The 27,437-nt window shown below is 43.5% G+C and overlaps 1 protein-coding gene across 2 annotated transcripts in view; it reads right to left on the bottom strand.

The window, feature by feature from the left end:
- The window catches only part of LOC124040163 (sorting nexin-29-like), a 109,458-nt gene that overhangs the window by 8,618 nt on the left and 73,403 nt on the right, over positions 1-27,437 (bottom strand). For both annotated transcript variants that reach the window (XM_046357075.1, XM_046357076.1), the window contains 3 exons: positions 27,364-27,419; positions 24,508-24,589; positions 7,512-7,652 (listed from right to left, as the gene is read on the bottom strand). In XM_046357075.1, coding sequence (XP_046213031.1) covers positions 7,512-7,652; positions 24,508-24,589; positions 27,364-27,419 — 279 coding nt within the window. The remainder of the gene's footprint in view (positions 1-7,511; positions 7,653-24,507; positions 24,590-27,363; positions 27,420-27,437) is intronic.

Here is a 27,437-nt window from a genome sequence, read left to right as displayed (position 1 = left end):
TTTCGCCTGCGATGACATGACCGCTCGAGCCTGTGGATTTCTGAATATAAAGCGCCAAACAAATGGAGGTATTTTGGATATAAAATAATCTTTATGGAACAAAAGGAACATTTATTGTGTAATAGGGAGTCTCGTGAGTGCAAACATCTGAAGATCATCAAAGGTAAGCGATTTAATCTATTGCTTTTCTGACTTTCGTGACCAATCTACTTGGCTGCTAGTGTTTGTAATATTTTGTCTACTGAGAGAGATGTTCTTACATAAACGCTTGTTATGCTTTCGCCGAAAAGCTGTATTGAAATCTGACACGCCAGGTGGATTAACAACAAGCTAAGCTGTGTTTTGCTATATTGCACTTGTGATTTCATGAAAATTGAATATTTTAGTCATTTAATTTGAATTTGGCGCTCTGCAATTCAGGGGATGTTGATGAAAATGATCCCGCTAAAGGGATGGGCTCTATGCGCTTTAGAATTTTACTCTAGCAGTCTGATAAAATAATTTATATGTTAGAGATATTGATTAAATAATTCTACCCTGAAACTTAACCATTAGGGATTATAGTTTATGTAGCATGTATAAGGAATAATGAAAGTATTAAACATAAGTTCGACTAGGTTGGACTGGGAGGGAGAGAAATGTGTGTGTATGTGTGTGCCTAAGAAAATCCAGAGAACAATTCAACTGTGTTTGACTCAACCTGGCTAGAACTCTGAGTAATTTATGATAGGAAAGGGAGTACTTTTCATGGTTTCCCTAATCTCGGGGGAATGGAACTGTCGGCCGGGTAGTGATACACAGTGGTGAGAACTCTGGAGAAGGATACAACTCACCTACTGTTTGTGTGTATGTATGTGCGTAAGTAAGGAGTGAGGTATAAGATGTATGTCTTTGTATAATGGACTTCAGAGTGCTCTCGTGAATAAACATTACAAACTCTGGGTTGCAGACTAAGTAGATGAATTGAAGTTTATGAACATTGATAACAAAATTCTCATAACACAGTCTCCTACTTTTTCTAGCTGTCTGCCTTTCCAGTGAATTGTAGAGTTACCACCAATGGCTATGTTTGTTAGACAGACACGGTTGTTGCATTCATTAACTTAAGTTAATGTGAGTGAGTGCTTAAGTAATTGTGTTATCATTCAAATAAAACATTTTAGGACAAAACATGTTATATATATATATATAGTAAATCAAATTCTGTCACATGCGCAGAATACGTAGACCTTACAGTGAAATGCTCACCAACAATGCTTTAAGAAAAACGAAGTATTTAGTAAAGAATAAATAAGTAAAATATAGAAAATAAAAGAAACAAATAATTAAACAGCAGCAGTAAAATAACAATAGTGAGGCTACATACAGGGGGTACCAGTACAGAGTCAATGTGCTGGGGCACCAGTTAGTCGAGGTGATTGAGGTAATATGTACATTAAGGTAGAGCTAAAGTGACTATGCATAGATAATAAACAAAAAGTAGCAGCAGCGTAAAAGAGGGGTCTGGGTAGCCCTTTGATTAGCTGTTCAGGAGTCTTATGGCTTGGGGGTAGAAGCTGTTAAGAAGCCTTTTGGACCTAGACTTGGCGCTCCGGTATCGCTTGACGTGCTGTAGCAGAGAGAGCAGTCTATGAGTAGGGTGGTTAGAGTCTCTGACAATTTTTATGTCCTTCGTCTGAAACCGCCTGGTATAGAGGTCCTGGATGGCAGGAAGTTTGGCCCCAGTGATGTACTGGGCCATACACACCACCCTCTGTAGTGCCTTGCGGTCAGAGGCCGAGCAGTTGCCATCCCAGGCAGTGATGCAACCCGTCAGGATGCTCTTGATGGTGCAGCTGTAGAGCCTTTTGAGGATCTGAGGACCCATGCCAAATCTTTTCAGTCACCTGAGTGGGAATAGGCTTTGTCGTGCTCTCTTCATGGCTGTCTTGGTGGGCTTGGACCATGTAAGTTTGTTGGTGATGTGGACGACAAGGAACTTGAAGCTCTCAAACTGCTCCACTACAGCCTTGTCGATGAGAATGGGGGCGTGCTTGGTCGGATGTTGTCTGTAATCCATGGCTTATGGTTGGGGTATGTACGTACGGTCACTGTGGGGATGACGTCATTGACGTACTTATTGATGAAGCCAGTGACTGATGTGGTCCTCAATGCCAATGGAAGAATCCTGGAACAGTCTGTGCTAGGAAAACAGTCCTGTAGCTTAGCATCTGCTTCATCTGACCACGTTCTTATTGACCGAGTCACTGGTACTTTCTGCTTTAGTTTTTGGTTGTAAGCAGGAATCGGGAGGATACAGTTATGGTCAGATTTTCCAAATGGAGGGTGAGGGAGAGCTTTGTACGCGTCTTTGTGTGTGGAGTATAGGTGGTCTAGAGTTTTTTTCCCTTCTGGTTGCACATTTATCATGCCGGTAGAAATTAGGCAAAAACAGATTTAAGTTTCCCTGCATTAAAGTCCCCAGCCACTAGGAGTGCCGCCTCTGAATGAGCGTTTTCCTGTTTGCTTATGGCCGTATACTGAGTGCGGTCTTAGTGCCAGCATCGGTTTGTGGTGGTAAATAGTGTGGTCTACAGCTTATCATGAGATACTCTACCTCAGGCGAGCATAACCTTGAGACTTCCTTAGATTTTGTGCACCAGAGGTTGTTTACCGATATACATAGATAGCCACCACTTGTCTTATCCGAGGCCGCTGTTCTATCCTGCCGAAAAATCTTGAAACCTGTCAGCTGTATGTTTTTCATGTGGTCGTTCAGCCCCGACTCGGTGAAACATAAGATATTACAGTTTTTAATGCCCTGTTGGGAGGATATACGTGCTCGTAGCGCGTCTCTTTTATTATCCAATGATTGTACGTTGACTAATAGGACCGATTGCAAAGGCAGATTACCCAATCGTCATCTGATCCTTACAAGGCACCCAGACATTCGTCGGCAAAATCAGTCTCTTTCCCCGGCGAACGACGGGGATCAGGGCCTTGTCGGGCGTCTGAAATAAATCCTTCCCGTCCAAATCGTTAAAGAAAAAGTATTCTTCCATTACGGGGTGAGTAATCGTTGTTCTGATATCTAAAAGCTCTTTTCGGTCATAAGACAAGGTGGCAGAAACATTGTATACAAAATCAGTTACAAATAACATGAAAAAACACACAAAATTGTGCGTCGCCCCATGGACCTGCTGGTCGCGGCCGGCTGCAACAGAGCCTGGGCTCGAACCCAGAGTCTCTGGTGGCACAGCTAGCACTGCCATGCTGTGCCTTAGACCACTGAGCCACCCGGGAGGCCCCTATTTTGATTTTAACACTTTTTTGGTTACTACATGATTCCATATGTGATATTGTAGTTTGGATGTCTTCACTATTGTTCTAGAACTTAGAAAATAGTAAAAATAAAGAAAAACCATTGAATGAGTAGGTGTCCAAACTTTTGACTGGTACTGTATATATATCTATCATAAGGCGTTACTTTGATGGCCTAGTTTCTCCCAAAGACAGTGGTCTGAAACTCCTGAGTTGTATTCACCTGCAGTAGTGCATGCTGGTAAATATGATAATAATGGGCATGGTTTTAAATGTTTTTGAGTGTTTTACTCTACATTGAGTGACATCATCACACTCAACTCTGGTTAGTAAAACAAACACAGGCGACACCCCGATTGAACAGTATATTAAAAGATATGAACAACAGCTGGTCTTCAGTTACACAAAGTAATGCCGCATCAACATCAAAACTGCTTACACCTTGGATACGAACACTGACGATTTTGTTGTACAGCTGTACTTATAGCTACCATCCTCGCCTGCTGTTTCAAGGCAAACCTGCTACAGCCTACTGACGGACAGACGGACGCACACACACGTATGACAGTAGCGTAGAGACACAGATAGTTTGTTCTTTGTTTGCCACCGTCTCTAATCTGTCTGTTCCAGATGACTCATTTTAGTATAGTACATCTCACTATACGACAGGGACTCACATACACTCCCCACACATAGACATCAACACAGATGACACTATGGAGGTGTATGTTTATATGTACACATATAAAGACATGAACTATTCTTATCCCACCAGCGTTCACCTGTCTGCTACTGTATATGAGGCATGTTACTGTGATTTAACTCACTATAAGGCAGGGACACACTCGGGTAGACATGGATATCAACACTGAAGGCACAGACACAGGGAGATATTGCTATAGATAGGATCGCCACTGGCTACACCTGTGTGCTATGAGGCATGTTACATCAATTTACAATGCAACTCAGACAGATACACACGTGTGTGTACAGACATTGAGAGGATGGCGACACAAGTGAACCACACAGTCAAAGTGAGACAGAGGACAAATCTCAAGATCAGAGGGCACAGTATGACCAACTCAGTATCACTGATTATTGTAAAATAGACACAAATATCTCATTGGAAATTTGTGACAGGCTCACAATTTTTGTATACAGTGAATTTCAATCACAGATTAAGACAGTAGGTTTCTTCAAACAGAAACGATAGGAGGGAGGTTGGTAGGGGAGGATAGGTGGGCATATAACAAGAACGTCTAGCAACCCAAAAGCACGGCCTTGCCCATTCAGAGCGGTGATACAGACGTGAGTAGTCCTGACAGAGGAAGGAAGCAAAGCGACGAGAGCTCAAAGTAGGCCAACACAGCTCCAGCAAAGGATCATGGGTAGGGCATGAACACATTTGTGAGGTTCAAAGGAGTTGTTTGCAATGGAACTCAAAGGCAAAGCTTGTGACGGGTTTAGCGAATAGAAACGTATTGTCCGTAGGGGTACAACAATCAAGCCATGACACAAACACGACATTTTTAGCTTGGAAGATACATAATATAAACAAAGAGATGCCAACTATAAAGATAGTTAACCTTGTTTTGTAAACTAATGTCACAAACAGGAAGTGTAGACTAAAATAGAAAAACATCAGCGAGATACTGTAGAACAGAAATCAGGCCGCCACATTGACTTATGATTATGGCACGCAAAGAAACTCCTCAAAGACCGCTCCTATGAAAACGTTTATACACACAAACCGCCGTGCAGCTGATGCATAAAAGATCACAAGTAACTCAGGAATGTTCATGCAAAACCTCCACAATGTCTCTTTGCCATCATTAAAGGCATTAGACATGCATATTGAATGTCACATGTGAAGACCACATACAAGATTCATAAATGATTCCACGTTTACTGGTTAATTATTCACTTAGCTCTCCTGTTCTGTCGCTCAAGGTGAAACGCCAGCCCTGACTTTAACAGCCCTCCAAGTACGGTGATATTACAGCTCATAACGATCTTGTTATCAGAAAGATCAAATATTGTTTATAAAATGATGAGAGTAGGACAGTACACAGTTCCGTAGTCTCTAACAGCGCTCTGATTTGGAGGAACCCCCTAACACTGCCTCTACAAAGCAGCCCAGCAGGGGAGGAAGAGGAAAGCAGCAATTGAAAATTGACTGATTTGATCCAAATGAAAGGAACATGGGTAGGAAAGACGCAGAGACAGACAGAGAACTAGAGAGACAGGAAAAACCTCCATCAAAGCAATAAGAATTCTCTGTGAATCTGAGATGAGAAACCCTGACAGTTGAACTCTGGGAAGCGGGTGCAAAGCAGAGCAGACAGACAGTCGCAGCCTTTGATGTCATCATTCTTCCTTCCGCAGGCATGGCAATGGTGTCCATCAGGACGGATGTGACAAGTGCACTCGGGAACATTTAGCGTGTTTTGCCAGCCGAGCCCTTGACAAATCAGCTGTTTTGGGGCTGTCAATAGCAGGTGTGTGTGTGTGTGTGTGTGTGTGTGTGTGTGTGTGTGTGTGTGTGTGTGTGTGTGTGTGTGTGTGTGTGTGTGTGTGTGTGTGTGTGTGTGTGTGTGTGTGTGTGTGTGTGTGTGTGTGTGTGTGTGTGTGTGTGTGTGTGTGTGTGTGTGTGTGTGTGTGTGTGTGTGTGTGTGTGTGTGTGTGTGTTGCTATGTCAATGCAGTTAGGAGATTCGGGGCGGCAGGGTAGCCTAGTGGTTAGAGCGTTGGACTAGAAGGTTGCAAGTTCAAACCCCCAAGCTGACAAGGTACAAATCTGTCGTTCTGCCCCTGAACAGGCAGTTAACCCACTGTTCCTAGGCCGTCATTGAAAATAAGAATTTGTTCTTAACTGACTTGCCTAGTTAAATAAAGGTAAAACAATTCTCAGCGACAGCAGGAGGCCGAGTACTGCTCAGATAATGTTGCCGTGGTAATACATTGAGCTGTGATTCTTACATACACTGGTAGTTATGGTGCTTGACATCACAAAACTGAGATGTATTAAAATGTCATCACACTACCTGTATTCCATTCTGTACACCCGATCCTGCAAGCTAACACAGATACATCCTATGGGTATTGTGGCTATTAGAATTAGCTCCCTTCATATACGGTCCCATGCTGTAGCCAACTGACAAGATTAGCTATACATCTCTCCAACATGTAATCCCCAGCGTCTACCTTTAGAATATATACAGTGGAGATATTCCAGATTTCCGAGCTGCAACGATGTTGTGTTGAATGAAGAGAGAGCAAACTGAACATATTGTACGTCCCCAGTGAGTGAAATAAAGAGAACAGTTTATCTGTTTGACTACAGTGCTGTTAAACAACACATCTCCATAACAGCATCTCTGTCAGAGGAGATCAGATAGACAGAGGGGGAGGCTTTTTGCCAGAGCTTCACCTGAGGGAGAAGAACTAAGCCTTGTCTGTACAAAGTGTTCCTTCTGAGAGGATAGAGGGAGGGAAGGAGAGAGAATCAGAGGAAACAATGATGAGATTAAAAGTGACATGACAGCCCATACCCCAGGTAAGCAGGTTCACTGATTACACACACACACACACACACACACACACACACACACACACACACACACACACACACACACACACACACACACACACACACACACACACACACACACACACACACACACACACACACACACACACACACACACACACACACACACACACACTCAATTACCAACGCAATCATGTCTCTATATGAACCCTCTGTCCCTACGTCTTTACTGTCAGCTCCGAACACCCTCTCACACTATCTAGTTTTAAACTAGGCCCCCAGGCCTAGTGCACTCCTTTGTGTTTCCATGTCAAAGTTACTCTACAACTTCTGTAACAAAAGCACTCACAGCCCCCTCAACTCTACTCAGAGACTTAAACAGACTCCTTCCCTCTGGAGCTGAGAGGAGAGGGAGGAAGGAGAGAGTGGTGGAGAGATGAAGACCGAGAGAGGGAGGTATAATGTTGCCCCGGGGCTACTGTAACAAACATCCAAGCCTGTCAATTCAAGTGATGGACAAGTGACCACAATATATGACTTAACAATGCATTTACATTCAATACATTTGACGACAGGTCATTTAAAACAACATTGAAGGAGGGTGACCAACAGTAAAAAGCGGATTACATCAAAAAGGCAAGGATTTCCCCGACCGTACGTACCTTGTTCCCTATGGCTTTCTTGGGTGGGAAGTTGAAGGTGCCGACTTGCGGGAATTGTGAGCGTAAGTGGTTGTGGAGCGTCCGGAATTCCGTGTAGCGTCTGTAGACATTCCACTCGTTGTCTAGGATACGGATGTACACCTACGGAACAGGTAAGACACAAACAACAACACAAACAACGACACAATCAGAATACCTGTGGTACAAATCCTGCTCTTACAAAACCGCTCACAGTCTACAGAGGAGGAAATTAGCCAACCATAATGTCTCAATAAGGCTATCTATTCTCAATATGGCAGTAAAACATAGTAGGCCGCTCTCTGCCTGTGCACTGCTATTTTCATGCATCATTAAAGGAGAGCGTTGGATTCCTTTGTTCAGCTGCTGATGGTCTGTGGCAGGCAGACACTGGGGATTGTGAAGGGAGGATAAGAGGGGCAATTACAACTCGAGGAGGGAGAGCGAGAGATGTTATTTTCAAATGGAGGAAAGGAAAGACGAGGATAGAACAGAGATGCCATTTTCACGCGTCATAGTCTCTCCCTCAAGCCTAGCTGGAGAACAGTGTCACAACGGTGGAGCAACGTAGCGCTAGAATTAACAGACTTCCCATCCCAAAGCTATAGAGGCACAGACTGGTCCTGTCTATTGGGGTTCAGTTGTCCTATCTGAGGTGACAAGCAATCACTTTATCACCTCTGTACTTCCTCGTACAGTACAGTACTTTCTGTGAACTTTTTGAAAACCTTTCTCCGGAAAGTATGGAGAAGGTGAGGGACATGAGGTGAGGGACATGAGGTGAGGGACATGAGGTGAGGGACATGAGGTGAGGGACATGCTGTAGAGCAGAGAGAAATGAAGAGAAAACAACAAAGGCAGCATTTTAAACAGCCTGAAGCTTAAATGAACCTGTTGTTTGTTCGTAATTGTAGTTTTCAAGTGTGTGTGTGTGTGTGTGTGTGTGTGTGTGTGTGTGTGTGTGTGTGTGTGTGTGTGTGTGTGTGTGTGTGTGTGTGTGTGTGTGTGTGTGTGTGTGTGTGTGTGTGTGTGTGTGTGTGTGTGTGTGTGTGTGTGTGTGTGTGTGTGTGTGCGTGTGTGCGTGCGTGCGTGCGGCATGCGTGTGTATGTGTGTTCGTGTCTGTGATCAAAGCGTTAGGATGAAACGGGGCAAATGGGTGGACACTGAGGCCCTGGGGAAGGCCAACATTAAAGTCCTCACACCGCACAATAAGACCAGTACTCTGGAAAACTGCCCCCTGGCACACTCACACACAGTAGTCGTGTGTGCGCACACACACAACAAACACAAACACAATGTATTCTCTCTCACTCATACACACATGCACTCGCAAAGTAGAACGGGTCGAGAGTTTCAAGTTCTTGGTGTCCACATCACCAACAAACTATCATGTTCCAAACATACAAAGACAGTTGTGAAGAGGGCACGACAACACCTTTTCCCCTCAGGAGACTGAAAAGATTTGGCATTGGCCCCCACATCCTCAAAAGGTTCTACAGCTGCACCATCGAGAGCATCCTGACCGGTTGTATCACCGCCTGGTATGGCAACTGCTCTGCATCCGACAGTAAAGCGCTACAGAGGGTAGTGTGTACGGCCCAGTACATCACTGGGGCCAAGTTTCCTGCCATCCAGGACCTATATAATAGGCGGTGTCAGAGGAAAGCCCATAACAATGTCAAAGACTCCAGTCACCCAAGTTATAGACTGTTTCCTCTGCTACCGCACAGCAAGCAGGTACCGGAGCGCCAAGTCTAGGACCAAAAGGCTCCTCAACAGCTTCTACCCCCAAGCCATTAGACTGATGAACAATTCATAAAAATCGCCACCGGACAATTTACATTGACACATGACCCCCCTCTTGTACACTGCTGCTACTCACTGTTTTTTAAATATCTATGCATAGTCACTTCACCCCCACCTACATGTACAGATTACCTCAACTAGCCTGTACCCCTGCACACAGACTCGGTACCGGTGCCCCCTGTATATAACCTCTACTTGGTACATATTTTGGTACTGTTGGTTAAGGGCTTGTAAGTAAAGCATTTCACTTGTTGTATCCAGCGCACGTGGCAAATAAAGTGTGATTTGATTGGCATTCATACATGCACAGCATCACTGTACACACACACACACACACACACACACACACACACACACACACACACACACACACACACACACACACACACACACACACACACACACACACACACACACACACACACACACACACACACACACACACACACACCCACCCACCCACCCACACCCACACACACACACACACACACACACACACACACACACACAAAGACATGTGCAATCACACATATACAGACACACTATACACACAGACATCCACATTGGGCTTGCTCATTAGCATACGCATTTAAGGCAACATCATCCACAGAGCAGCTATTGTTTCCTCCTCAGTAATAGCAAATGAATTACTTCATAATCTTTGACAAAATATTTGCGAAAGTCCAACACTCACGTTCTGCATTAAAAAAAACATCTCTTTGTATTCAATAGAAAGATCATCAAATGTGACACATCTGTGGCCTAGGCTCAGCTAGCTCTGGGTCAGGTCCAAACTATTCTATTCTGATTATGTTATATTTGAACTAGTCAGAGTTTTTTGTACAGCGAAAGTAACAAGCTTACAATTCACAAAATACATGGTCATGAATGAATTTCAAACTGTTATAACATTGTGTACAAATTATGGTGACATGTTTTTTGTTGTTGTATATATGGAGAGTAAAAATAAATCAACTGAAACTTTCTAGAATATTGTTGAGAATATTGTTGACGAATCTTTCAGTCAAAATGAATCCATTTTCTCAGCTCAATTGTCTTCAAGGGTTGCAGCCCCCAGTACAGAGCCCCTGGTACAGATAGGAGAAGCATTAAAACAACATAAATGTAGGGGGTCAAATCAAATTCAAAGCTTTCCCCTTCAACACGAACAAGATAGATAACTGCAAGTTAGCACTATTTTACATGTGTTCTCACCATCTCTTTGATATAGCCTGAACAGGCAGTTTATGTATTATTATAGACTAACAAGGCTATTGAAAGGAGCAGCGAGTGATTCATCAACAGCCAGATAGCATTTCCTCTCCCAGTCTGTCATTTACAACAACAACAGTGGCATTTACAACTGCTCATTATTGCACTGCCTGACAGAGACAGATCAGTTCATCAAAAGGAGGGAGACAAAGACAGACAGATCAGTTCATCAAAGGGAGGGAGGCAAAGACAGACAGATCAGTTCATCAAAGGGAGGGAGGCAAAGACAGACAGATCAGTTCATCAAAGGGAGGGAGGCAAAGACAGACAGATCAGTTCATCAAAGGGAGGGAGGCAAAGACAGACAGATCAGTTCATCAAAGGGAGGGAGACAAAGACAGACAGATCAGTTCATCAAAGGGAGGGAGACAAAGACAGATCAGTTCATCAAAGGGAGGGAGACAAAGACAGACAGACAGACAGAGAGATCAGTTCATCAAAAGGAGGGAGACAAAGACAGACAGACAGAGACAGATCAGTTCATTGAAAGGAGGGAGGCAAAGACAGACAGATCAGTTCATCAAAGGGAGGGAGACAGACAGACAGATCAGTTCATCAAAGGGAGGGAGACAAAGACAGATCAGTTCATCAAAGGGAGGGAGGCAAAGACAACAGACAGTTCACAAAGGGAGACAAAGACAGACAGATCAGTTCATCAAAGGGAGGAGGCAAAGACAAAGACAGATCAAAGGGAGGGAGACAAAGACAGACAGATCAGTTCATCAAAGGGAGGGAGACAAAGACAGACAGATCAGTTCATCAAAGGGAGGGAGACAGACAGACAGATCAGTTCATCAAAGGGAGGGAGACAAAGACAGATCAGTTCATCAAAGGGAGGGAGACAAAGACAGACAGACAGAGAGATCAGTTCATCAAAAGGAGGGAGACAAAGACAGACAGACAGAGACAGATCAGTTCATCAAAAGGAGGGAGACAAAGACAGACAGACAGACAGAGACAGATCAGTTCATCAAAAGGAGGGAGGCAAAGACAGACAGACAGAGACAGATCAGTTCATTGAAAGGAGGGAGGCAAAGACAGACAGATCAGTTCATCAAAAGGAGGGAGACAAAGACAGACAGACAGAGACAGATCAGTTCATCAAATGGAGGGAGACAGACAGACAGATCAGTTCATCAAAGGGAGGGAGACAAAGACAGACAGACAGACAGAGACAGATCAGTTCATCAAAGGGAGGGAGACAGACAGACAGATCAGTTCATCAAAGGGAGGGAGACAAAGACAGACAGACAGAGACATATCAGTTCATCAAAAGGAGGGAGACAAAGACAGACAGACAGAGACAGATCAGTTCATCAAAGGGAGGAGACAAAGACAAAGACAGAGACAGATCAGTTCATCAAAAGGAGGAGACAAAGACAAAGACAGAGACAGATCAGTTCATCAAAAGGAGGGAGGCAAAGACAGACAGACAGACAGACAGAGACAGATCAGTTCATTGAAAGGAGGGAGGCAAAGACAGACAGATCAGTTCATCAAAAGGAGGGAGACAAAGACAGACAGACAGAGACAGATCAGTTCATCAAAAGGGAGGCAAAGACAGACAGACAGACAGACAGAGACAGATCAGTTCATCAAAAGGAGGGAGGCAAAGACAGACAGACAGACAGACAGAGACAGATCAGTTCATTGAAAGGAGGGAGGCAAAGACAGACAGATCAGTTCATCAAAGGAGGGAGACAAAGACAGACAGACAGAGACAGATCAGTTCATCAAAAAGGAGAGACAAAGACAGACAGACAGACAGACAGACAGATCAAAGACAGACAAAGACAGAGACAGACAGTTCATCAGAAAGACAGACAAAGACAGACAGACAGACAGACAGACAGACAGACAGACAGACAGACAGAGACAGATCAGCTCATTGAAAGGAGGGCAGGCAGGCAGGCAGGGAGGAAGGGAGACAAAGACAGGCAGGCAGGCAGGCAGGGAGGCAGGGAGGCAGGCAGGCAGGGAGGCAGGGAGGCATGGAGGCAGGCAGGCAGGCAGGCAGGCAGGCAGGCAGGCAGGCAGGCAGGCAGGCAGGCAGGCAGGCAGGCAGGCAGGCAGGCAGGCAGGCAGGCAGGCAGGCAGGCAGGCAGGCAGGCAGGCGTTTTAGAGGGGATCCGAGGTGCTTAGCTCACTTAAGCAGACACCCATGATGAGATGATTCTGGGCAATCTGAAAGTTAGCACTTTTCATTCAATAGTGTAAATGGTTTGCAAAATCTTGAGAGACATGCCCAAAAAACCTCTCTGAACAACATGTAGATGAACAACATGCACAGTATGACTCAAGATTTTATACTTCAATCAGCCACAGTGTTAGAAGCACACCCTTTACTCTTGTAGCCTGGTCCCATCTGTGTAATGTGTAATATATTCTTCAGCCAGCTCATCTATTGTTTATATATCTATTGGATTATCTAGTACATTTGCTACATCATGTCCGTTTGTACTTTTGTCTAGCCACCCAGTTCCCTCTCTCTCTCGCTCTGAAGTACATAACTATGAGATACAGTCTGGTCTGATAGCATAGCCGACACTCTTCTGACAGGCAGGGTAATTGTAGGTTACCAGCTGTGGTAAAAGCACTGGGCTCACCTCTTCCATCTTCTGAGGAAACCACTAAAAGCCCTCTTGCTCACCTCCGAGTGGGAAAACACTGCAACTACCGTACAGACCGCACAAAATGGCAGACAAAGGATCAGGACTCCCGCTCACCTCATAATGGGAAAACACCGCAACTACCCTACAGACGGCACAAAATGGCAGACAAAGGATCAGGACTCCCGCTCAGCTCATAATGGGAAATCACCGCAACTACCGTACAGACCGCACAAAATGGTAGACAAAGGATCAGGACGCCCTCTCACCTCATAATGGGAAAACACTGCAACTACCGTACAGACGGCACAAAATGGCAGACAAAGGATCAGGACAAAATGGCAGACAAAGGATCCGCCCTCTCAGCTCATAATGGGAAAACACTGCACTACCATACAGACCACACAAAATGGTAGACAGGCCGCCCTCTCACCTCAAAATGGTAGACAAAGGCAGACAAAGGATCAGGACTCCCTCTCACCTCATAATGGGAAAACACCGCAACTACCCTACAGACGGCACAAAATGGCAGACAAAGGATCAGGACGCCCAGGCAGTGGGGATGTTAGTTTCACCATAATGAGTTCAATTAGAAGCACTATTAGGTGGACCGATGTTGTACGGTTTGTACGCTTTGTGTGCTCATCTCTAACAATAGCATTGAAACCATAGAAATAAATGATATTTGGAACATTGTGTTCTCCAGCTAAGCCACTTTGAAAGAAGGCTGTATTATAAGTTATATTGCTCATATGATCTTGTCCTTGATTTAAAGAACATTCAGCTATATTCATCACCTGCCTCGAACTTCTAGGTGCCAGACTTTTCCTGGTCAGGTCACCTACAGTAGTTGGCCCGTAGTAACAGTGGCCTGTTATACTTGAGCCTCAGCAATGAAAGTAAACATGAAGTTACAACAAAGCCCAGAGAGAAGGATAATATGGAGATATGAAATATGAATGTGAAAAACAACCTTGATCATTAATCTAGACTAATGCAAAGTTATTTCGATTTTTGCACTGACTATGTAGAGGACTCCACACAATCACTCACACAGACTCCAACACACACACTTACTTTGCTAACACACATTCCTACTGACTCTACACACGCACACTTGCAAACATTTTTATTTTATTTCACCTTTATTTAACTAGCCAAGTCAATTAAGAACAAAATCCTATTGCAATGGCATCCTACCAAGAAGAGGCAAAAAGCCTCCTGCTGGGACGGGAGCTGGGTTTAAAAGGGGAAAAAAGTAGGACAAAACACATTATGACAAGAGACACCATAACACCACATAAAGAGAGACCTAAGACAACAACACAGCATGGAAGCAACACATGACAACAACACAGTAGCAACACGACATGGTAGCAGCACAAAACATGGTACAAACATTATTGGGCACAGACAACGACACAAAGGGCAAGACGGTAGAGACAACAACACATCACGCGAAGCAGCCACAACTGTCAGAAAGAGGGTCCATGATGGAGTCTTTAAATGAAGACATGGAGATGAAACTGTCCAGCTCAACAACAACAAAAAATTGCGGATCGTTCCAGTCGCTCGCTGCAGCGAACTGAAAAGATCTTTAACAGAACGTGACTGGCAGAACGGGTGTTGTACGTGAAGGATGAGGGCTGTAGTAGATATCTCAGATAGGGGGGAAGGGGGAGTGAGGCCTAAGAGGGTTTTATAAATAAGCATCAACCAGTGGGTCTTGCATCGAGTAAACTAGCATGGGTAGGATGGTACTGAGGTGAAAGAGGAGCGATTATAATAAAGGAAACCAAGTCTAGATTTAACCTTAGATATGTGCTGAGAGAAGGACAGTGTACCGTCTAGCCATCGTCCCAAGTACTTGTATGAGGTGACTACCTCAAGCTATAAACCCTCAAAGGTAGGGGGGGGGGCATTCTTCTTACCGAACTGCATGTCCTTTAATTTAGAGGTATTCAGAAAAAGGTTAAGGGAAGAGAAAGCTTGTTGTAGAGCATTTAGCACAACATCCGGGGAGGGGCCACACTGTATCATCTGCATATAAATAGATGAGAGAGCTTCCTACTGCCTGAGCTGTGTTGTTGATGTAAATTGAGAAGAGCGTGAGGCCTAGGCTCAAGCCGTGTGGTACTCCCTGGGTGACAGGCTATGGCTGAGACAGCAGATGTTCTGACTTTATACACTGCACTCTTTGAGGTAGTTAGCAAACCAGGTCAAAGACCCATCAGATACACCAATTCTCCTTAGACGAACCACAAGAATGGAATGGTCTACCGTATAAAAAGCTTAGGCCAAGTCAATAAAAATAGCAGCACAACATTGCTTAGAATCAAGGGCAGTGATGACATTATTTAGGACATTTAAGGTCGCAGTGACATAACCTGAGCGGAAACCAGCCAGTCAGTTGATTATTGACATGTTTTTCGAACACTTTTGATAAACAGGGCAAAATGGAAATCGGCCTGAAACAGTTAGGATCAGCTTGATCTCTCCCTTTAAATAATGGACGCACAATCATCATGTGCGTCACGCATCACGCTGCTGCTACTCTGTTTATCATACATCCTGATGCCAAGTCACCTTACCCCTGTCACGAGTTCGACCGAGGGTGTTTCCCCTTCCCGGGCAGGTGGAGCTCGGCGGTCGTCGTCACCAGCCTATTAGCTGCCACTGATTGTTTTTCCTCCCCCTCCTTGTATGTTTAGTGGTAGCACCTGTTTATGTTAATTAGTTTGTCTTTATTAGACAGCCGGCCCGCCTGGTTGTTTTGCGGGATTATTTCATTGTAACCTTCGGCTCTGTTGTAAAGGTACGTGTTAGTGCCTGGTCGTGTATTTTTCCATTGTATTTTTTGATTCCCTGTGTTTTGGGAACGTAACTTTTGTGAACACCCTGTGGTGCGTTGGTGCTATTAAAAGACGCACAGCATTGAACTCTGTCTCCTGCATTTGACTTCACACCCACGACACCCGGAGCAGCATGGTACTCATGTTCTATTTCTCCTATGTTTCTGTTCTACTTTACTTTATTTTATAGTATAATATATTTACTACTGATATTTATTACTGCATTGTTGGGAAAGAGCTAGCCAGAAAGGCATTTCACTGTACTTGTGCAAATGACAATAAAAGGTGATTTTGAAGCACCACAGTTTGTTCAGGGCTGTGTGAGACAGCGATATAGTGAAGCAAAGTACATGCAGCGGAACAGTAGTGCTTATGTCATCCCTCCCTCGTTCCCTCTCTCCTACCCTCCATCTCTCGCTCTTTATTTCTCTGTCCACTCTGGGACACAACATTTGCCAAATTAGGCAGAAAATATAATCCATTTGGAGGACTGCAGAAAAGGAGGAGGACGCGGAGTGATAAGAGCGTATAAGGAGAGAAATTTTCCATAAAAAATATTCAGCAGAAGATTTATCGGCTGTACACTCTCTGTGTGTGTGTCTGTGTGTCTGTGTGTCTGTGTGTGTGTGTGTGTGTGTGTGTGTGTGTGTGTGTGTGTGTGTGTGTGTGTGTGTGTGTGTGTGTGTGTGTGTGTGTGTGTGTGTGTGTGTGTGTGTGTGTGTGTGTGTGTGTGTGTGTGTGTGTGTGTTGGAGGGAGGAAGCGATACCCTTCCCAGTGTCATTGAATCTGTTTAAGTAAAATAGCCTCTTGCCATGAACTAGTATCCTTACCACAATCATCATAATAACAGAGGTGACTAATAACACCAGCAATTAGAGGTCGACCGATTAATTGGAATGGCCGATTTAATTAGGGCCGATTTCAAGTTTTCATAACAATCGGAAATCGGTCATTTTAGACGCCGATTTTGCAGATTTTATTTATTTTTATTTATTTAATCTTTATTTAAGTAGGCAAGTCAGTTAAGAACACATTCTTATTTTCAATGACGGCCTAGGAACGGTGGGTTAACTGCCTTGTTCAGGGGCAGAATGACAGATGTTTACCTTGTCAGCTCAGGGATTCAATCTGGCAGACTTACGGTTAACTAGTCCACCTGCCTCACGAGGAGCCGGCCTGTTACGCGAATGCAGTAAGAAGCCAAGGTAAGTTTCTAGCTAGCATTAAAATTAATCAATCATAATCACTAGTTATAACTACACATGGTTGATGATATTACTAATGTATCTAGCGTGTCCTACGTTGCATATAATCGATGCAGTGCGCATTCGCGAAAAAGGACTGTCGTTGCTCCAATGTGTACCTAACCATAAACATCAATGCCTTTATTAAAATCAATACGCAGAAGTATATATTTTTAAACCTGCATTATTAGCTAAAAGAAATCCAGGTTAGCAGGCAATATTAACCAAGTGAAATTGTGTCACTTCTCTTGCGTTCATTGCACGCAGATTCAGGGTATATGCAACAGTTTGGGCCGCCTGGCTCATTGCGAACTAATTTGCCAGAATTTTACATAATTATGACATAACATTGAAGGTTGTGCCATGTAACAGAAATATTTAGACTTATGGATGCCACCCGTTAGATAAAATACGGAACGGTTCCGTATTTCACTGAAAGAATAAAGTCTTGTTTTCGAGATGATAGTTTCCGGATTCAACCATATTAACGACCTCACATTTCTGTGTGTTATTATGATATAATTAAGTCTATGATTTGATAGAGCAGTCTGACTGAGCGATGGTAGGCACCAGCAGGCTCATAAGCATTCATTAAAACAGCACTTTAGTGCGTTTTGCCAGCAGCTCTGCTGTTTATGACTTCAAGCCTATCAACTCCTGAGATTAGGCTCATGTAACCGATGTGAAATGGCTAGCTAGTTAGCAGGGTGCGCGCTAATAGCGTTTCAAACGTCACTCGCTCTGAGACTTGGAGTAGTTGTTCCCCTTGCTCTGCATGGGTAACGCTGCTTCGAGGGTAGCTGTTGTCGATGTGTTCCTGGTTCGAGCCCAGGTAGGAGCGAGGAGAGGGACGGAAGCTATACTGTTACACTGGCAATACTAAAGTGCCCATAAGAACATCCAATAGTCAAATGTATATGAAATACAAATGGTATAGAGAGCCCAATAATAACTACAACCTAAAGCTTCTTACCTGGGAATATTGAAGACTCATGTTAAAAGGAACCACCAGCTTTCATCATAGCTTTCTCATGTTCTGAGCAAGGAACTTAAACCGTAGCTTTCTTACATGGCACATATTGCACTTTTACTTTCTTCTCCAACACTTTGTTTTTGCATTATTTAAACCAAATTGAACATGTTTCATTATTTGTCTATCACAGTGCAATCCGTTTTGTCACCAAAGCCCCATATACTACCCACCATTGCGACCTGTACGCTCTCGTTGGCTGGCCCTCGCTTCATACTCGTCGCCAAACCCACTGGCTCCATGTCATCTACAAGACCCTGCTAGGTAAAGTCCCCCCTTATCTCAGCTCGCTGGTCACCATAGCATCTCCCACCTGTAGCACACGCTCCAGCAGGTATATATCTCTAGTCACCCCCAAAACCAATTCTTTCTTTGGCCGCCTCTCCTTCCAGTTCTCTGCTGCAAATGACTGGAATGAACTACAAAAATCTCTGAAACTGGAAACACTTATCTCCCTCACTAGCTTTAAGCACCAACTGTCAGAGCATCTTACAGATTACTGCACCTGTGCATAGCCCACCTATAATTTAGCCCAAACAACTACCTCTTTCCCAACTGTATTTAATGTATTTATTTATTTTGAACCTTTGCACCCCATTATTTTTATTTCTACTTTGCACATTCTTCCATTGCAAAACTACCATTCCAGTGTTTTACTTGCTATATTGTATTTACTTTGCCACCATGGCCTTTTTTGCCTTTACCTCCCTTCTCACCTCATTTGCTCACATTGTATATAGACTTGTTTATACTGTATTATTGACTGTATGTTTGTTTTACTCCATGTGTAACTCTGTGTCGTTGTATCTATCGAACTGCTTTGCTTTATCTTGGCCAGGTCGCAATTGTAAATGAGAACTTGTTCTCAACTTGCCTATCTGGTTAAATAAAGGTGAATTAATTAAATTTGAGACTAAATTGATTTTATTGATGTATTATATTAAGTTAGAATAAGTGTTCATTCAGTATTGTTGTAATTGTCATTATTACAAATACATTTTTAAAATCGGCATCGGCTTTTTTGTCCTCCAATAATCGATATCGGCGTTTAAAAATCATAATCGGTCAACTTCTCTAAGCAATAGACATTTTTTAAACGTGATCATAGTATCATCTCACATCATTCTCAAACCATAATCTGTCTAGTCATCCTGCTGAATGAGTTTGCAAAATAACCCACTGGTTTGTGATTCATTAATATACATACTATTCACACATAAAATCACTGTGAGGCCTGCTGTAACATCATGAGTGGCAGAGCAGTTAACCAACCAGGGCACACACACCGTCATTAGTGCACGCTCTAACCTCTGGCTCTCTGGAGTGGATAAATATTTCATCTTCATGCGTAAAACACATACATGTAGTTGACACATAACTGTAAATGACATCCTTGGTACATGTACAATACTCTGACCTACGAGCCAGACTTGACCTTAACGAGATCGAACATGCATACACAAATCCTGCTTTAGATGTACAACTCAAATACTTTGACATATGATGTGAGTAGATTAGTATGGATTACTTTTGTCACATCATTTGTAGACATCAATATTCACTAGCCAAATTAAGTTCTCAGTCATATACCCTTAAAAGTTGAGGGCAGCAAGGGTCTTCAGGGGTATCAAATTATACCCTTGAAGTTTGAGTTCTGGAACATTAACAGAGTTACAGAACACTGAGAACTACATCACCCATGTATAAATACTCCAGGTAGACCAATAAAATGTGAGATGTTTATCTGTGCACTAAAGTCCATCTCACCCCGCCACACACTCCTGCTCTCCCCAGGAAGCGAAGGTTTGTTTATGATTGGGCTGTGAACTTCTAAAACACTAGGAAGGTCACTTGTAAAAGCCACTCCTACAATGTACCTCACATTTCTCCTTTCCATCCAGAGAAGAGGATTTGGAGGTCGCTAAATGAACAGTGATGTTGTTGACTAATGATTGGAGAGCAACATGTTGTTGTTTATTATCAGTGGTACAGATTAAGTACTTGAATATGTTTACCTCTGGAAGAACCTGAGGTACATCTACCATAATGGTAAACAGTTTTATGATTACAGCACATCGTTTGTTCAAGAGCAGCAGGAGAAAGCTAGGATCACCTTGACTTGACTATGCATCCTCATCACATGCAGCCTACAATCATCCAAGCTCATTCCGAGCTACCAAGCTAATTTCTGCATAACCTCAGCCATTCTGCATTCAAACTGTACAACCTTCTCGTTGTCATAACCTTCATAGATGGATTACAGCGTTTTGTTACAGGCTCTGATAAAACAAGGAGCTATGTGATGATAGACAGATAGATGAATGATGTCACTGGATGAACACTGTCACTCTTGTGCCAGGGACAACTTTGCATTCAAACGCCAGTGAAAATACTGATACTCACTAACTTTTGTCTTACTCTCCCACCCTCTCTCTCTCTCTTTCTTCCATCTTATCCTCTCCCCCACCCTCTCTCTCTCTCTCTCTTTCTTCCATCTTATCCTCTCCCCCACCCTCTCTCTCTCTCTCTTTCTTCCATCTTATCCTCTCCCCCACCCTCTCTCTCTCTCTCTTTCTTCCATCTTATCCTCTCCCCCACCCCTCTCTCTCTTTCTTCCATCTTTCTTCCATCTTATCCTCCTCTTATCCCCCACCCTCTCTCTCTCTCTCTTTCTTCCATCTTATCCTCTCCCCCACCCTCTCTCTCTCTCTCTTTCTTCCATCTTATCCTCTCCCCCACCCTCTCTCTCTCCTGAATGAATAAGTCACAAGTCGGGTTCGTAGCATTGCTCTAATGAGTATGGCAGGAAGTGGCAAAGCGAGGGAATGAGAAAACGGATAAACGAGAGAGAAAGAGAGAGAATTAGATGGGAGACGTGGAGGAGGTTAGAGACACAGCCCCATAGTGTTTCCAGGAACTATAGTAAATTAATGGCTTGAGTTGACTCGGACTCTGAGGTACGGCATTGGATATTCCACTACTAGCCCCTCACAAGACAAAGATCAAACAGCCTAGCAAGGCTCTGCAATCTAGAGCCGCTGCAATTCTGATTTAAATTACCAAGAGAGAAAGTTGGGCAATTTCCTGTCACCTTCCAGCCTTAACATCATCTTCTCTGAATTGCCGTTATTATCTTTGTATATCGGAGTTATTTGATGGTTATTTCCTTCCAAATATATTTGCAGATCGTACAACGTGTTCTCAGTTCTCTGACTGGCCTAACATGCTCTTCTGAAGATGGAAATCTAACTAAAGCGATCTTTGTCCTTTACAGTGGAGATCCAATTTATGACGAATCGATGCAACTAAAAGCAACGATCATCATAGTAATCAACATCCACCACAAACAACTACCACCAGGTCGATAATCAAGGGCCTCCATTACCATAACCATCATCTTTACAGTCTTGATCATCATCTCAATTAGGAATCAGATTAATAATGGGCTCTGGTCTACTTATGGATATGATATCCCTCATTTGCATAGGCAAAGAAGCCAATGAGATGCAGTCTCAGGCTTATCAAAAGAAACACGCACACACACAAAGAGTTTGCAGACTGAACTACGTAAACTGTCCACCACTCCATTGTATGAATCCTCTCAGCGCGTTGTGAAGTCAACTGCATGCAATATAGAGATTATCATCATTAGCACTTTTCCCACAGTGCACCTCTGGGGAATGGGACCTATGGGATCTATGTGATGGGAACAGCACACGTTGGAAGCATGTCAACGAGGACGACTCAATTATTCATTGTTATAACTGATTTCTATTTGGAGTATGTGCATGTTCAAGGGCTTGGCTCCAACAGGAAGCCAAAGGTAGCTTATATAATGCCTATCGAATGCTCGATTAGTGTGTCTGTGACTCGCTTTCAAATCACCCTCACACACACTCAGCTTTCCTTTGAGAAACTACAGTAGTCTCAGGTATCCCGGAATATTTGGAATTGAAAATGAGAGAGCGAGCGAGAGAGAGAGAGAGAGAGAGAGAGAAAAGCAGTTATCAAATCTCATTAGTGTTGTAAAAATATGGGAAAGTTTGCAGCAGGCCTGACTTTGTGTGGAAGCGATTGGCTCAGTTTCTTTTTACTGATCAAAGGGAATCACTCATTTAAAAAAAATAAAAACCAGTACATTCTGTGTGCTGGGGCTCATCTTGAGTACAGGGCTTCACTTGGCATCAGCACACAAGAGGTAAAATAAATCTGTGTACAGTGTGTGTGCTCAACTAAGCAAAGAGTTTTCCCATGAATCATAACATTGCTTTTACTTTCCTTTAAGCAATTAGTCTACTCTAGAAGATATATATATTTATTTTAGCTACGCTGGGAATGTAAGTGGATTTGATATGTTGGTTCTGTCAAGAGACGTTTGGAGGGAAGGAATGTTATCACCGCAACATGCCAAAGTGCATCCGTCATCTCCACCTGGCAAATGAAGGGCTCTTCAGTGCTGTTATTATTTTACTTGTTACTCTGAGGGAGAAGAGAAAAGCCATTTTTCTATGACACACATTTCTATAATAACTTCTTGTTGGTATCGTATGAGAGTGGAACAATAATTTCCAACTGCCGTTATAGTCTCATGAAAGGAGGGGGGAGAGAGGAAGAGAGTAGGGGAGAGACGGAGAGCTCATCTGGGGAGAACAAAACAGGAGTGATAATAGTGAGAACCGTCACAACCTCCCTCTCTCTATGGGCATCGCAGGCCTTGTTCTGTCTACATTGAGTCATTTTAAACAGAGAAGAAAAGTGGCTTTTGAGAAAGGCAAAGACAGAATGGAGAACAAGCAATTTGCCTGCTCAATAAATGCCCTGTAATCTAGTGGCAGAGAAGAATGCCACGCTTCTCTGGCTCCCATTTCTCTCTCACTTTTCTCTCTCTATTTATCTTCTCTCCCCTCTCCATCATTTTCAGTTCAGCAGAGAGTGAAGCGGAGCTGTGTGATTCTGATGTTGTGTTCTGCTGGGTGGTGCTGGTTTTTAGGCCCTGCTGTTATTGGAACAGTACAGGAACACGATGTTTGGAATGAATGGCCGAGGGTTGCTGTCACCTGGTTGGCTGGTTGGAAATGGGAACATTACTTTTTTTTTTTTAAACACATTCTAGAACTCAATTTCTATAATACCAGTAGTCTCTCTTTCAAATGCTATTTAAGAACAGGTGTATGCACCTTCTGTATGAGAAATACCTATTCTCATATATCCCGCATACAGCTCCAATGTTTTGGCATGAGTGACCCATCACGTCTGTTTTTAAGCCTTGGAGAGGAAGATACAAAGTGCCTTTCACACACAGCCAACAATGGCAAACCGTTCTCATCTATCTAGTCTATTAAGAACAATAGTAATGTTTCCGTAGGGATCTAGAAGACAAATAGACCCCTGAGAACACACCACAAAGGCACAAAAGCCTACACAGGATACAGCCATTGTCTAAGGCTAGATTAAGCAATAGTTTCAAAGTGCTAGTAAAAACAGGTGTCATTAAATCAATGAAAAATATTTACGTAACCATTTAACTAGAATATATAAGTTCAATGCTAAATCCGTCAACTGAACTTCCCAGCAAAACCTTGAATGACCTCTGATTCCTTTCTGTACCAATCGGATCATTGATGTCTTATCAGCCATAACCTTTTACTTTCCAATACCAGCCTCCTGTCACTACTTATCAGGGTTAACATCTGGAGGCACTGCCCAGGCCTCTACTATTCTGTCCAGGGGTGCGTGTTACGTCTTCACACCACACTGCAGTGGCAGACATACAAGAGCAGACTTGTACATAGTTCAGTCCGGGAGCCAGCCAATCACGCTCGACTATCTCTCTGCTGAGGTTGTGTCACCTGTCGTGTCCCATCATTTCTGGTTTCACCTCGCTACACTGTGGCTCCTCATCCTGACAGAGGAGAGTGGAACCAAGCAGGGCAGTGACACATACCCCCTCAAGGGAGAACAGGAAGGAAGGCGACACAGTGAGAGACCTGAGGTTTCACGCCTAGTCAACGTGCTAGGTACAATAAAAAGCAGTTATCGAGGCCAGGGCATATGCTGGGTGTTAGTCTTTACTAGTTACTCCATTCAACAACCAAACACAAAAATGGGATACCAGAAAATGAGGATGTCTTGACCTGTTTATTGGACTCGGATCTGGTGTTACCTGGTATACATGGTAGGCGTTAGAAGCACGTCCTTGCAGAAACACAGAGGGAATCCAGACATTGATGAGAGCACGGTGAGCCCTGCGGGAGAGGAATATACAGTAAGGGTTATAGATACTGTAGTATTCATCGCAGGAAAGCTGTCATTCATAAATATACTACGACATTAAAGAGAGGGTCTTCAATAGATTCAAGAATTCACTACTACTACGCTTATATGAAGATCACGTTGTCAGGAAGCAGAAATCAGAACCACTACGATATTTGCCAGGCTACCCATCCATACCACTCCGGCCAAACACCACGGCCACTAGCGTTTCTTCTCCACGATGAATGCATGGGGAAATCGACAGAGCAGCGGAATTCAATTCAGGACGAGTCGTCAGGCAAAGAGAGTATTAAACCATGAAAAAAATGGCTACCTACATAAAAACTCCAGGAGGAGACCTTTCATTAGGGAAATGGAAAGAACCCAAAGGGAGATAAAATGTGAACCTGTATGTGGTTTGACCTCTGCTCCTCACTACCTCCCACCAGAGGATATTACTACCATCTTGCTGGAACACAGTGTTTCAGACACCCAGGGTGTGTTCAAAATCGCACACTATCCCTATATAGTACACTACTTTTGACCAGAGCCCTATGGGTACTGGTTGAAGGTGGTGGACTATATAGGCAATAGGCTGCCATTCAGGCACCCAGTAATAGTCAGGTGTTACAGCCCTCTAGTCCTCTACCCCTGTTCTCTGTGTTTAATAAGAGACATAACTGATTTAAACAGCACAGTGACACAGCCTCCCTCCCTCCTCCCTCACAAAGGTTGCAGTGTTCTCTTTTCACCGGCGCTAAGGAGGACATGAGGAAACTGGTCAAGTGGGTGACCACCTTGGTTCAACTCTGTTTTAAACCACTCCTCTCCTAATGAGACGACAGGGGTCATCCCTGGACCAGAAGAGATAGTGTCAACAGGCTTTCTTTACAAATAGCCATTTAAAAATATATATATTTTAAACATTTCTACATTTTAGTCATTAGCGGATGCTCTTATCCAGAGCGCCTTAGAGTTTGTGCATTCCATCTTAAGATAGCTGGGTGAGACAGCCACATGTCACAGTTGCACATTTTAACTAACTTTTACCTCAATAAAGTAGTTATTATAAAGTACTAGCCAGGTTCTATTAGCAGTTAGGACAACACCTGTATATACACTGCATGTACAAAACACTAGGAACACCTTCTGTACCCCCTTTTGCCCTCAGAACAGCCTCAATTCTTGGAGGAATGGACTCTACAAGGTGTCGAAAGCGTTCCACAGGGATACTGGCCCATGTTGACTCCAATGCATCCCACGGTCATGTCAAGTTGGCTGGATGTCCTTTGGGTGGTGGACATTCAAATCAAATCAAGCTTTAATTATACAGCACATTTCAGACATGCAATGTGCTTCACAGGAAAATAACTAATAAAAACAATGAAAATAAAAGCTGAACTATTTACAAGAAACATAAGACAAAAAAACAAAATAACGGAAAAAAAGTGAACGACTAAAAAGCAAAGCTAAAAAGATGCACACAGGAACCTGTTGAGTGTGGAAAACCCAGCAGCGTTGCAGTTCTTGACACTCAAACCGGTACACCTGGCACCTAATACCCCATTCAAAAGCACTTAAATCTTTTGTTTTGCCCATTCACCCTCTGAATGGCACACACACAATCCATGTCTCAATGCTTAAAAATCAGTCTTCAACATGTCTCCTCCCCTTCATCTACACTGATTGAAATGGATTTAACAAGTGACATTAATAAGGGATCATAGCTTCCAACTGGATTCACCTGGTCAGTCTATATCAGGGAAAATATTTTGTACACTCAGTGTACACAGTAATGTATGTTTACAATATACAGAGTATATAGCTTACCATGAAAATGGTTTAGTGTCTTATGACTGGGGATCTAAAGGGCTGGGCTTGTCCTCCCCTGATTTTAAAGACTGTCATTCTCACTCTAACTGAAATATTACATTTACATAAGTATTCAGACCCTTTACTCAGTACTTTGTTTAAGCACTTTTGGCAGTGATTACAGCCTAGAGTCTTCTTGGGTGTGATGCTACAAGCTTGGCTCACCAGTATTTGGGGAGTTTCTCCCATTCTTCTCTGCAGATTCTCTCCAGAGGAGGTCTCTCCAGAGATGTTTGAAAGGCTTCAAGTCTGGGCTCTGGCTGGGACACTCAAGGACATTCAGAGATTTGTCCCGAAGCCACTCCTGCGTTGTCTTAGCTGTGTGCTTAGGGTCATTGTCCTGTTTGAAGGTGAGTCTGAGGTCCTGAGCGCTCTGGAGCAGGTTTTCATCAAGAATCTCTCTGTACTTTTCTCTGTTCATTATTGCCTGGATCCTGACTAGTCTCCCAGTCCCTGCTGCTGAAATACATCCCCACAGCATGATGCTGCCACCACCATGCTTCACCGTAGGGATGGTGCCAGATTTCCTCCAGACATGACGCTTGGCATTCAGGCCAAAGAGTTCCATCTTAGTTTCATCAGACTTGTTTCTCATGGTCTGAGAGTCTTTAGGTGCCTTTTGGCAAACTCCAAGCGGGATGTCATGTGCCTTTTACTGAGGAGTGGTTTCTGTCTGGCCACTCGTCCTTCTGTAAGGTTCTCGCACCTCCAGAGAGGAACTCTAGAGCGCTGTCAGAGTGCCCATCATGTTCTTGGTCACCTCTCTGAACAAGGCTCTCCGATTGGGGTCTGACTACTTTCCGAAAGCACTGTTTATAGTAGAGATAGACAGACACTGCTCATGTGATAAGAGATATACTGTAGATGTAGATATGGGGAGATAAAAGGTGCTTACGTCTCAAAATCTGATAGGCTGGGGTCGTCAGAAGTCTGGCTCAGGTCACCAGGAACCTTTATTCAAAAGTAAGA

Source organism: Oncorhynchus gorbuscha, linkage group LG07, assembly GCF_021184085.1.
Source record: "Oncorhynchus gorbuscha isolate QuinsamMale2020 ecotype Even-year linkage group LG07, OgorEven_v1.0, whole genome shotgun sequence".
Lineage (NCBI taxonomy): Eukaryota > Metazoa > Chordata > Actinopteri > Salmoniformes > Salmonidae > Oncorhynchus > Oncorhynchus gorbuscha.
The sequence above is the reverse complement of the archived record's forward strand: the minus strand, read 5'-3'. Positions and strand labels throughout refer to the sequence as shown.